The sequence below is a fragment of the Arachis ipaensis genome, chromosome B10 (genome assembly GCF_000816755.2).
Source record: "Arachis ipaensis cultivar K30076 chromosome B10, Araip1.1, whole genome shotgun sequence".
Lineage (NCBI taxonomy): Eukaryota > Viridiplantae > Streptophyta > Magnoliopsida > Fabales > Fabaceae > Arachis > Arachis ipaensis.
In genome coordinates, this window is record NC_029794.2 from 9,222,882 (window position 1) to 9,236,092 (window position 13,211).

The 13,211-nt window shown below is 33.1% G+C and overlaps 2 protein-coding genes and 1 pseudogene across 2 annotated transcripts; 1 reads left to right on the forward strand and 2 right to left on the reverse strand.

The window, feature by feature from the left end:
• LOC110268342 lies at positions 913-2,115 on the reverse strand (annotated as a pseudogene).
• Positions 3,518-4,411, reverse strand: LOC110268343. Its single transcript, XM_021114429.1, has one exon. The coding sequence runs from the start codon at positions 4,409-4,411 to the stop codon at positions 3,518-3,520; it is 894 nt and encodes a 297-aa protein (XP_020970088.1).
• On the forward strand, positions 9,603-12,236 carry LOC107624114 (gamma-glutamyl peptidase 5). The gene is made up of 3 exons (XM_016326576.2): positions 9,603-10,041; positions 11,433-11,573; positions 11,751-12,236. Exons 1-3 carry the CDS (start codon positions 9,721-9,723, stop codon positions 12,018-12,020), a joined length of 732 nt encoding a protein of 243 aa, XP_016182062.1. The 5' UTR covers positions 9,603-9,720; the 3' UTR covers positions 12,021-12,236.

Here is a 13,211-nt window from a genome sequence, read left to right on the forward strand (position 1 = left end):
CTAGAATTTGACACATAGATGAAAAGTTGAAACTACTGCCTTGAACATGTTCAGGGCAGGTCTTCCGAGGATAATATTATAAGGACTAGGGCAATCAACTATAAGATATTGTATGTCAATGGTCCGCAACAATGGGTGGTTCCCCATCATCGTTTTTAACCATATGTAACCCTTGATAGACATTCTTTCTCCAGAGAATCCGACCAATTCTCCGGATAAGGGTTGTATGAGTCTTTCAGATATTTTCATTTTTAGAAAAGTACTATAAAAAAGAACATCAGCACTACTACCTGGATCCAGAAGGACCTTTCTTACCTGTGATGAATCCAGAAAATTTTTTCAGTGGGGGCAAAATAATAAAATAATAATTCAAAATAATAACAAATAATTTAGAATTCCATTCTTCTAGGTTTCATATTTTGAAAAGATTGAATAATCTTTTCATTGTCAATACAAACAAATATCTCTCTTTCTATGTATGTCACTAAACAATCATTTAAAAATTCATCTCCCATACGGTTACGAAGTCGACTCTTTATGATGTTCATAGCAGAAAAAGTTCTTTCAACTGATGCAGTTGCTACAGGCAAAACTAAAGCCAACTTTAAAAGAAGAAGGATTGAATGACATTCAATAAATGACATGCTTCAGCTCTTTGTTCTGAATTATTTCCATCTTTCTCAACATATTCAAGAACATTAACAACAGAAGGAAATAAAGAAATTAATCTAAGTATAGTTCCATAGTGTGAACCCCATCTAGTGTCTCCAGCTCTTTTTAAAGCTGTTTCTTGATTCAAACCACGCCTACTAGAAATTTCTCCACTCTTTAATGCTTCAATTGTCTTAGTCATCTAACTATCACGAAGCATATCTCTTCGTTTACACGAAGCTCCAACAACATTGCACAAATTGGTTAACAAATTAAAAAGCAAAGCAATTTCAACTTGTTTTTTTTGCAACCGTTACAAGAGCTAACTGAAGTTGGTGGGCAAAGCAATGTACATAGAAAGCATAAGAATTTTCTTTCAATATCAAAGTTTTCAAACCATTAAATTCTCCTTGCATGTTACTTGCACCATCATATCCTTGTCCACGTACTCTTGATAAACTTAAATTATATGTTTCTAATAATGACTCCAATGCTAATTTTAGAGATAAAGCATTATTATTAGAAACATGAACAAGACCAAGAAAATGCTCCCTAACTTGTCCTTCTTTGTTCACATACCTTAAGCAAACTGACATTTGCTCCTTAATGAAAATGTCGCGGGCTTCATCAACCAATACAGCAAATAATTCATCACCAAGATCATCAACAATGACTTTTGTCGTTTTCCTTGCAGCAGCTCTTACAATGTCTTTTTGGATTGAGGGTGCTATTAGTTTAAGATTTCCACGAGCATTTTTGAAAGCACGATCAATCTCTTCATTATGTTGCGCAAAGTTTAGAAGTTGCAAAAAATTTCCTTGGTTAACAGAATCATCCGTCTCATCATTACCACGAAAGGCCAATCCTTGTCACAAAAGAAATCTAATACAATCAATTGTTGCTGTCAAGTGAATTTGATAATTCTTTTTAGCTTGCTCAGATTGTTTTTCAATAGCAGCAGTGATGTGTTGTTTTGGTCTCATAAGTGCTTCACATTTCCTCCAAGCCTGATTATGAGCGCTATCATGAATCCCAACATGAATTTGTAGTCTCTCCTTTTTTTTTCCAATTTGAAAAGCCATTAGTTACAAAAGTATCACCACCTTCAGTCTCGGGTTTCATAAGATAACAACAAAGACAAAAAATAGCATCTTTTGATATACTATACTCTAACCAGTTGCCATAGTCATCAAATCAATTAGGATTAAATCTTCGAAAAGAAGAACCATAAGCAGTTTGTGGAAAATCATGAGTCCTTGGTTGACAAGGACCTTTTTGCAAATATGCACATCTAACTTTGTCTCTGTCATTCGGGTGATAACTTGAAATCTTTGGTCGTTGTCCTGGATCTGCTATAAGACTCTCTACTTCGAATTCTAAAAACCTCCTTTTATTAGAAGAGGTCGATGAATTATTTTGAGATCCAATCTCCAATGACGAGGTTCTTTTGAAATACTTCTCCATTATTAATAAGATAAAATTATAAATCTAAGTTAATTAATTAATAAAAAGTTCACAATTCTACACAAATTAAAAATTATAAATACAAAATTGATATACATATGTCATTTAAATAAATTTCCAAGTTCCAACAAAAATAACAACAACTAATATCCCAATCTGTTCTAAGCTCTTACGGTGCTGATGCACACCTGATGATGAGACAGAATTGCTATAAGCTTGCCTATAAATGCCATCTAAGTCAATGAGGTAATATTACTCATTGAGTCATTTTTCAACATTAGTAGAATAGTAGTCCAGACTCCAGAAACAGAAATTGAGCATATAAACTTATTTCAAAGGCCCTGTAAGGCTGTAATGAAATTTAAACAATACCATATAAACTTATTTCAAAGCTCATATAAAAAATACCATATGATATAATGAGTCTTTACATATCAGATATTAGTCTTCATTTTTTCCCATCTTAAGCAAGTAGGAAAGACCAAAAGACGCAATCTTTATATATCGAAGAAGAAAAAAAGGAGTACAGTGTAAATGAATAAAATTCATTCCCAATTCACAAATTAACAAACAAATTAATCCAAGAAGTGAATAAGTGAATTAACAAACAAATTAATCAAACTAAACTTGCAAAGTTGCAATTACATCAGAACAAATTCAATCACAAATTCACAATTAACAAACCAACTAAATCAATTATCAAACAAATTAATCCAATTAGCAAATAAGTGAATAAACAGAATTGCAGATTGCTGAATCATGATTCATGAATGTACCAAGAAATAGAATAATTCAAGACTGAATCTGAACAGCTGAACTCTAGGAACTAAGAAGCAAAAGTGCAGAACCCAATAGGCAGTAGCGGTGTGGGCGTGCAGCGTTCAGCGGCAGTAGGACGAAGACGAAAGGTAGGCGTTCTCTACTAAAGTCTGAAGAGTGAAAACCAAAGAGAGAAGAGGAACTCAGATTTGCAGATTCGCAGTATTCGAAGAAGAAGAAGAAGAAGAAGAAGAAGAAGAAGAAGAAGAAGAAGAAGAAGAAGAAGAAAAAGAAGAAGAAGAAGATGAAGAAGAAGAAGAAGAAGAAGAAGCCAGAAGGGGATGCGGTCATTCGGAGACGCGACACGGCAGCAGTGAGCCAGTGACTCTGGACTCTGGAGACACGAGGGCGGAGACGTCAGCGAGGAGAAAACCGTGACACTGTTTGAAACGCGAAGTGGTGGGCTGGTGCCTGGTGGCATGCGACACGGCAACTGGCGGCTGGAGCCTGGAAGGAGGGCTGGAGCAGATGAAGAAGATTGGGGAAAAAGAATGGTTAGGGATTTAGTTTGAAGTGGGGTATGGGTCCTGGGGTCAAAATTAATTATATACTGGGGGCAATTTAGACATTTCACTAAGAACTACTAAGACATTTTTGGAATTTCACTGGGGGCAGTTGCCCCCACTCCCCAATGAATACATCCGTCCTTGTTTCTTACCAATAGCTTGCCTGTTTGGATGGAAATTACCACTGGGTTGTCTGAATGTGGTGCGGCTGAGCATATGTCCTTCTGGTTGAAAGTGATTTCTAGATCGGGTGCGTCATTATTGTTATGTGGTGTTGTTGCTTCGATTGCCAGCATTGCGCGGTAGCTGCGTTTTCTTGCCGAAGTTGTTTCGCCTCCCCCAGCGAATCCTCCAGATATGCAGTTTATAACCCCTTTAGGTGGGGTGTTGTTCGTCCACTTATTGGCTTCCTTGTTTCTCGAGGTTTGTTGGCGCTCTTCTTTGTCTCTGTCGCCGTCTTTATGTTTCCTTCCTTCGATGTACTTATCTAGGAGTCCTTGCCGAGCTAATCTTTCCAATAGATCTTTGGCTATCACGCACTCATCGGTTGTGTGTCCGTACTTCTGGTGGAAGGCACAGTGCTTGCTTTTGTCAACAAATATTTGGTCTTGATAGCTCCCAGCCCTTGCTGGTGGTTTTATGATTTTAGCGTTGAGTATTTCTTTGATGATCTTCTCCCTTCTTGTGTTGAATTTGGTGTAGTTGTTGAATTTTGGGGTGAGCTTGAATGGTTTGCTGAGCTCTTTATTGTTCGCCGTCCTTGGCGTTCTGTCTTCCTCTCTTCTAGGTTTTCTTTCTGTTTTGTTGGCTTCACGGAGTTCTTCAATCTCCATTTGTCCAGATGCTCTTTCTCGGAACTCCTCTAATGTCTTCGGCTTGGTGATTGCGATCGTCTCTCTGAATTTTCTGGGTCGGAGGCCGGCCTTGAGGGCATGCAGGTGGACGGCGGGGTCCAGATCGGGTATTTCCATTGTTGCATCTGCAAATCTGGTTAGGTATTCTTTCAGGCTTTCTTGGGGACCTTGGCGTATGGTGCCGAGATAATCGGATCTGTGTACGTATATCCGAGCTACGGCGAAGGAGTCTATGAAGGACTTCACCAGTTCTTAAAAGGAAGAGATCGAACCTGCAGGTAATTTTGAAAACCAAAGTAACGCAGCGCCGTCGAGGTAGGTAGGGTCTTTGGTTTGGTTACCGCGATGGTTTCTCTGAATTTTCTGGGTTTGAGTCCGACCTTTAGGGCGTGCAAGTGGATGGCGGGATCCAGGTCGGGTATTTCCATTGTTGCTTCCGCGAATCTGGTCAGATAGTCTTTCAAGCTTTCATGGGGACCTTGGCGAATGGTCTCGAGGTAGTCCGATCCATGCACATATATCCGTGCTACAGCGAAGTGGTCTATAAGGATTTCGCCAGTTCCTCAAAAGAGAAGATTGATCCTGCAGGTAACTTTGAGAACCAAAGTAAAGCCGCACCGTCGAGATAAGTGGGGAAAGCTCTGCAAAGAACAGGTTCGTTATTAGGGCCATTGAAAAACATCATAGATTGAAATTTCTTAATATGAGCCCGGGGGTCACTAATCCCCTTATATGGCTCAAGCGAAGAAGGTAGCATAAAGTTCTTTGGCATCTGATAGTTGGTGATTTCCTCCAAGAAAGGATTGTCCAAGGTAAGCTTCTCTTTTGGTGGGTTGACACTTAGTAGGTCTGTGCTACCTTTGGTCGGGCCCTTTTCATCATGCTTGCTGGCGTTGTTCTAGGCGGTCAACTCAGCAAGCCGTTTGACTTCTGCTTAGTTCGGTCATCTGGGCCAAGAGCTCGGCCTGAGTGAGCTGGTGAACTCCATTGTCGGCCATGTCAAGAGGTTGGAAAAACCTGTGTGAAAGAGAAAAAATAAAGTGCAATATATAAGAAGTAGTGGGGTTAGGTTTACTGCCTTTCGGGCCTCACGGTGGGCGCCAATTATTCCATTCAGGTCAATCCGAGGTATATCTCTCCCAGCGAGGCTGCTTGTCTGTTGGCGGAGCTATACGTCGTCTGGAAGGTAGCCTACCTCGGTATGGTGGAGCACGGCGGCGGGAGCACCTGCAAAAAGCACTCCGACGCTCAAGTAAATATGTGAACTATAAGAGATGAGAGTAATGAATTAGAGTGAGTTTCTTGACCTGTTTTTCCTGGGTTATTGGATTTGGTTTTATAGGTAAACGAAGTGCCTTCTATTGTTTGCTTGTTCCGATAATAGTGGCTTAGATAGTGAGTTCCGTTGCTGTTGGTAACGGTTAGTGGATAGTGTTTGACTTGTGCACAATTTTAGTCAAGTGGTTACCTCAAATATGGTTGTTCGTTTTCAGACTTTATGGTCGGTCTGAGTTCTGATCTTATCTCCGAGTTTATGGGGTACACATCAGCTACTATTGTCGCCCACAAAATACAAGGGAATGTTTTAAATGGAATAAATAGAATATTAGGTTTTAATGATCCATATAAAAAATAAATAATTTTATGAAATGTTTTCTTTATCCCGTTTTTTTATCTTTTGTAACCACTACCGATAATATCAAGAATACCACTGTTAATAACTTTATGTAAAAATTCAAGTGCAAATAAATTTATATAAAATCAATAATTAAAAATTATTAAATAATTTAATAAGTGTGATTAAAATAAATTATATTTGAATTTCTACATTTTTAATGATAATGATTTATAAAAAATTTTGGTCTATGAAAGACCAAAATATATACTTTCTCCATTTAAGGCATCTAATAGTTGGGCCTCTTAATACCACGTTACTCTTCACTAATCTGAGTGATATTATGTGGATTCCATTTTCATGGATCATTGACTTTGCTTTTCCCTGTAACTCTTTTCTTTTCTTTCTTTTATTTTTTTTTTTTCAAAAAGAATAAAACTTTTCATGTAAATATTACTTACATGATATAAATTAAGTGAAGAAAAATATTAATAAAAGTTAACTAAAGAAATGACTTCAAATGGCTCATTGCCTATAAAGTTATAATAGTACAGTTAGTTTTTTCTTTTTTCAATTTACACTTTTGTCATCCAATTACATATTTTATTTATAAAACTTTTGATGTAGTATTAGTCAATCGAATGATATATAATTAAATTGGGAGCCCCTCAAATAAAGATTTTGAAACGTTTTTTTTTAATATTTTTTAGTAATTAAAATTTAACATATATAATTAATTAAATCGTATGTTATTTTTGTCAAAATTAGTCCAGACAAATTAATTTGACCGAAAAAATAGTGAATTGAATTTTAAACGGTCTAAATTAATATTATTTTTTATAAAAGATGCCTACAATACCCTTATTATAAAAAATGACTAAAATACTCCTATTATATATATATTGAAAAGTCTAAATCCTAACCCTATAAGGCTACGACGATAGGGAAGTAAAGGACTAAAATTTAGGATTCTTAAAATTAATATATATATAATAGGAGTATTTTAGTCATTTTCTATAATAAGGATATTATTGTAGTCATTTTTTATGAAAAATAATATTAATTTAGACCAATTTAAGATTTGATTCATTATTTTTTCGGTTAAATTAATTTATTTGGCCTAATTATAACAAAAATAGCACCGTTTAATCGATTATATGCGTTAAATTTTTATTATTAAAAAATATCTTAAAAAAAAGACATTTTAGACGTATTTATTTGAGTGGCTCCCAATTAAATTTACCCTATATTTTTTTTTCGAAAATTAATTTTATGTATACTAACAATCATGTTAATGGACACTAATTTGTTAAAAAAAGAGATATGATTCTAACTTAAATAAAATGGTTACTCATATATGTGTGTATATAAAGGCTTTGATAAATGTAATAATATATTAGTTTCTTTTAAAAAAAAATAATACACTAGCTAGCACCTGAAAATTGATTTTAATAACATCTTCTCAAAACTAAGTGCATCACAATTGTATTTTTTTTTTAATGCTAAGAAGAGTGAAGTTGAGTGAAGAGTAAAGATCATACTTTTTAAAATAGAAAAAGAAAAAACAAAGGAAAGTGTAGCTAGCTAGGCATGCAAAACATATTGCTTCTCTTGTCCCGATTCAAAACATTCAACATAATTTCTCTTTTACCTTGCTTGCAGCTTGTTTTGCCATCAAATCAGCAGCACTGTTAGCAGTCCTTTAAATTAAACAACGTTACACTTTTCAATTTTTTTGTAAAATTTCATGGATCTTGTAAATATTGTCAAGATCCGGATGTTCGTCCGGGAAAACATGATTATATCTTTGTATTGTTAATTAATTATTATTAATGGTTCCCAATGTTTGCATCAAACATGATACTTTTCAACGAGGAAACGCGGGGAGTTCATTTTTTACGTTTGCACTCTTCAATTAACAATATTGAATGTAAACAATATAATAAACTTGTTCTCTAAGAAGAGGCCTTCAATTTTTCATATGGCTTCCACCTTTTAACTTCCAACTTGCCCTCTTTCATATTATATAATAAGATTGATGTATGTTAAAATATGTTATAGTAGTCAACCCTAGATCATGATGATATATATGCATGACGATGCACATATTATATTAGGATGAAGGTAGCTAAGATGTATTTATATGATGTTATACTTATATATATATAAAATTAAATTAAATAGATAAATTAAAAAATTAAACGTTCAGAAGTGCGGCTTACATGGACGGCACCCATTTGCTAAAGTGTGCACGTGATTACAAACCAGGTGACAGAAGATCACGTGTTTTTCTTAGACATTGGGCTCACTACCCTAAACGACAACAGTTTTGAGGCTTCATCTTTGCGGAATTTCTCTCCAGCTTATTATTTTTCAAATCAGCGTGTAAATTACACAAAATGAAATACAACAAATAAATTTTCAAATGAAATATTTTTTTAGAATAGTTTTTTGTCTTAAAATTTTGAGAATTATTATGTTAGACAGATTTATTTTTATGTCTTTTTGAAGGAGACTGATTTATATTGTAATGATATTTTTTAAGATTTAGTTGTCTTATGATAAGATTTGTCATAAATTTATTTGTCTAATACAAATATTAGAAATTTGATCGGAATTGACAAAAAAAAAAAATCAACTTGTTTCATAGAGTAATTCTCAGCAACATTCAAAGCAATAAAAAATTATTGTGAACCAAAATTTTCAATTTAAAATTCATTAAATGCTGTTAAAGATATAATTATTATTAATGTGTCTGATCCTATTAGATGAAAGTTTTTGAAAAAAAAAATTGTTCTATGATATGATATCAAAGTTTTTATCACTTAAAGGTCTAAAGTTCGATTTTTATTGAACTAAAAGAATGTTAACATAAAATGAATAAGAAGAGGAAAAAAAATTAAATAAAAAATTCAAACAAACTAAAAAGAGATTTTTGTTTGAGTGAATGTATTAGAAATATAATCATTCATATACTTGTTACTATCAATAAATACCAACTTAAACTTTAAAAAAAAAATGATTTTATCGTGAATACTGATTTGAATATCTACTTTTTGATACAAATGTTATATTATTATTATTATTATTATTATCTGTCATCGGCCATATATTAGTAAAAATCTTTGTTTTTCAGGTTTTAGAAACATATATATAATCTGTAATATATAATATAGACACAAAGTGATTAATACAAATTATAGCTAATGATGATGATATATTAGTATACATTTAAGACTGCTTGTAAGACAAAAGAGGTAAACATAGTAGTATTCTTTTATTTTAAAGTTAAATTTTATTATGTGAGAGATAATATAATATATTGTTTGTATAATTATTGTTTGAACGGGACACAAAATATTGCAAGTCAAAACCTTAAAAATAGGTTTGAAATTCTGGTAAAAAAAATTTGGTTCCAGGTATACCCTTGTAAGTTGTAACATTCAAGCATGGAAGAACTGATCCGTGCCACTTTTAAGAACATGCCAGGTTTTACTCCCTTGCCCATTTTCACGACCACATTCACGTTTATTTTCGGTAAATGCAAACCAAAAATCTGTTTATAATGCCATCGCATTTTATTTATTTTTAAAAAAATTGTTGCTAAGCTTTCTAATGAAACGAGATCGGTGACAATATCGTAATTAACGTAGAAAAACGTGGCCATTTTCATGGCCTCAACCTTTATAAAAAAACGCAACATTCTTCGAACGTTGTCATTACCCGCAAGCTCAGAACACCTGTTAAACCCAACCTTCTCTCTTCTCTCCTTTTGCTTCCTTTGCTTAATCATTAGCAGAGAGAAGAGAGAATGGAGGAAGAGATGGAGAAGAAGAGGTTTGGGGTGTTGCTGTGCGCGGAGGATTCAGAGTTGGTGAGGAAGAAGTACGGAGGGTATTTTGGGGTTTTTGTGAGAATGCTGGCGGAGGAAGGTGAAAGATGGGACGTGTACAGGGTGGCGCGTGGTGAGTTTCCCGATGATGATGAGCTGGCATTATATAACGGATTCGTGATCACTGGCAGTTGCAACGACGCACATGGCAATGACCCTTGGATCCATCAACTCCTTAGCCTCCTTCAAAAACTTAACTCCATCAACAAGAAGGTTCTTGGCATTTGCTTTGGTCACCAGGTAACTATTAATCTTACGATATGCACTCGATTTTTTAAATTCTATGATTTTGCAATGAATTTAATTTTGGTTATCACATATATTATGTTAAATAATCATTCACATAATAGATATAAAAAATAATTGTTTTTGTTACATTGTTAATTGAATATATGAATGTGGAGAGGGATTGAATAAGATTAGGACTAGTAATAGATTCGGTTTAGGTTCTATCTTAATTCTTAACTTTGTTCGCAGGTTTAAATTCCTGATCAAATTCTAAATACATCCTAAATCGATCTCTTAATCCAACTGTACCTGAATTGTAAATCTTTATTTATATGAACATGCTTTTATATATTAAAAATGCGAGTTGGATGGATCAAGTTGCTAGATATCCATTCTGGGTCAAGTGGTCCGGTTAATAATTCATTCTGATAGAGTTGGATACCCGCGAATTAGAATAGTGTTTAGTCCATTTTACAGTGAATTTAATTAAGCATGGGAATAAAACACGTGATGTCATCCTAGGGTAGATTTAAGAATATATATGGGAATGATGAGAAGGGTTATTGTGGATTAGGAATTGTGTTATCTCATTGGTTGGTCCCCTCATGTCAGAATCTGTGTCATTCCAATCTTCGCATGGAAAAATTGAGATTCTATTTTGGAATTTTTCAAATAATTTTTAGTAATTACTCAAATGAAAATTTTAAATAAAAATATAATTTATTTATTTAGCTATATTTTAAATGAAAACATTTTTATAATATATCAAAATTTAATTTTATAATTCATCATCAAGAATCAAAAAAAGAATTTTCACATGAAAATAATTATAAAATCTTTATTGGAGTATCACTGTAATTTTTAGTTCCAATCTCCTTTTCGATGTGGTCCTGTTCATTGGTATTATTACTACTCATCATACAGCTTGCTAATTTGTGGTCTGCCTTTGTTTGGATAAAGGGAAAAATCAATGCTACAGAGAAAAGATTCTAAAACAAGAGGAAATTAATGGTCCAACTGATTATGAAAAGGAAATTAGAAGATTATTATTCTACTGATTAATTTTGTTTGGCTTATTAATTTTAACACCGAAAGTTGTTAGATGTTGATGCATACTGATCTTAGCAAAATTATGAAAAAAAGGTTAAGTTGTTTTCGTATGAACTAAGAAGACATAAGCCAACCCAATGACACGTGCTTTATTTGCATTCACTTTCGTTTATGGGTAATGATTAGTGTTATTACGCGTGATTTGTTGGATTTTCACATGCTTCTTTTAAGCATAATTCACATTTGTGTTGGCAATGGTCGGTTGATACAATGAATTAACCAATAATTTTTCTTTGTTTTTGTCTTACATTTGAATTAACATTTTCCTAATGAATCAATCATGGTTTAATCAGATACTTGGTCGTGCATTGGGAGGGAAAGTGTGTCGGTCTCCATCCGGTTGGGACATTGGTATCAGAACCATAAACTTGTCATCATCTTCATCTCTCAAGCTTCCATCAAAGCTCTCTATAATTGAATGCCATCGTGACGAGGTTTGTGACGAACTCTCTCTTTTTCTCTGTTATGACGTCTTCATGTAAAGATGCTGAACTGTTAAATAATTTGATAAATTTAATTGAATTATTTAACATCTTCATATGAAGATATTTTTACGTAAATAACCCCCTACTACTAAATAGGACTGATTTGGAATGTTGAATGAATGGTAGATATGGGAGTTGCCTCCAAAAGCAGAGGTGATAGCATGGTCAGAAAAGACAGGAATTGAAATGTTTAGATATGGAGATCATATAATGGGAATTCAAGGGCATCCTGAATACACAAAAGACATTCTTTTTCATCTCATTGACCGTCTTACTCAACACAATTTTATCCACCAAGATTTTGCTATGGAGTCAAGGCTTAAGGTTGCAATGTGGGAGCCAGATAAGGACTCATGGAAAAGAATCTGTGTTAGTTTTCTTAAGGGTCCATTGTAACCCAACCTATTATATATATAACATGTGAAACAGACCAAAATAAATAAATAAAGTAGTTCTGTGTAAATAGAATTAAGAACTAAGATGTGATATTTAGTTAATTAAGTAGTAATCTATGTGGAAGAATGAAAGGTAGCAATTGTATTGTGTGTGACACTTGGTATGATTATGATTTGTGGCGAATTTTCTCTAATTTGTCTTAAGAAACCAAATGGCTAACTTGCCTTCGACAAATTAATTTCCTATGCTAATACCATGTGCATCTTTTATTCTTTTCATTTATTAATTCTTCACATACAGATTAATACTCACACTTCTAATAATTTCAAGAATTTAGCTAAGAGCGCAAGTTAAAGTTATCAATAATTTTTAAAAAATTCATAAAAAATGAGGTAAAATTAAATTTCTAATGTATTTATTGTGTGTTTATTAAGGGTTTAGTTATTATATATCTTAAAGGACATATGTTAAAATTATTACAAATAAAAGCTAGTTAAATTCAAAAATATTATTAGAACACAAATTAGTTAAATTTAAAAATATTTGTAGATACACTCTCAAACAAGAAGCTTAATCAAAGTCCTCAAGTTGCTGATTCGAACTTTTTGAAGATGTTGAGAATTGACTTTCCAAATTTCCAATTACAAATAAAAACTTTGGTATCTTACCAAGGCAATTATTAAAAGATCGATGTGGCTGTTTAAATATACATATGAACTTTGACCTACTTACAGTACGAGTAACTTGCGAAGGATCTATGTGTGGATGAAAATGATGCCCCTGAAAATGTGTACTCTTGTGTTAAATTATTGAGAAATGTTAGGGAGTCATTAAAATTTATTGTTTTTTACTATTATTTAGTTATTAATTTAATTTTTTTAGTTTAATAATTTAATAATATATTTTATTTTATCTCATATTTTTAAATATTAATAGTTAAATAATGACAAAAAACAACAAATTTTAATGATTTTCTAGCATTCCTCTAAATTATTTATGTAGTTTAGAAATTAAAGCACTTCAATTGTTATTTATTTATTTACTTTTTCAGAAAAGTAAGCCCTTTAGGCTCGTCAAACATGCTAAGATTTTCTATAGTAAGGCTATATATATTGCTGTTGAGGAGGAAAAAATGAGTGGATATCATGGAAGGAGAATAGTGTTTTTTTTTTTTTTTTTTTTTTTTTTGTG

Excerpts from the sequence above, each read along its gene's own strand:
- LOC110268343 (XM_021114429.1), bottom strand. The coding sequence starts at position 4,411 with ATGGAAATACCCGATCTGGACCCCGCCGTCCACCTGCATGCCCTCAAG.
- LOC107624114 (XM_016326576.2), top strand. The coding sequence starts at position 9,721 with ATGGAGGAAGAGATGGAGAAGAAGAGGTTTGGGGTGTTGCTGTGCGCG. Across the intron at positions 10,042-11,432 it reads GCATTTGCTTTGGTCACCAG|ATACTTGGTCGTGCATTGGG; the intron begins GTAACTATTAAT and ends TGGTTTAATCAG. Across the intron at positions 11,574-11,750 it reads TTGAATGCCATCGTGACGAG|ATATGGGAGTTGCCTCCAAA; the intron begins GTTTGTGACGAA and ends AATGAATGGTAG.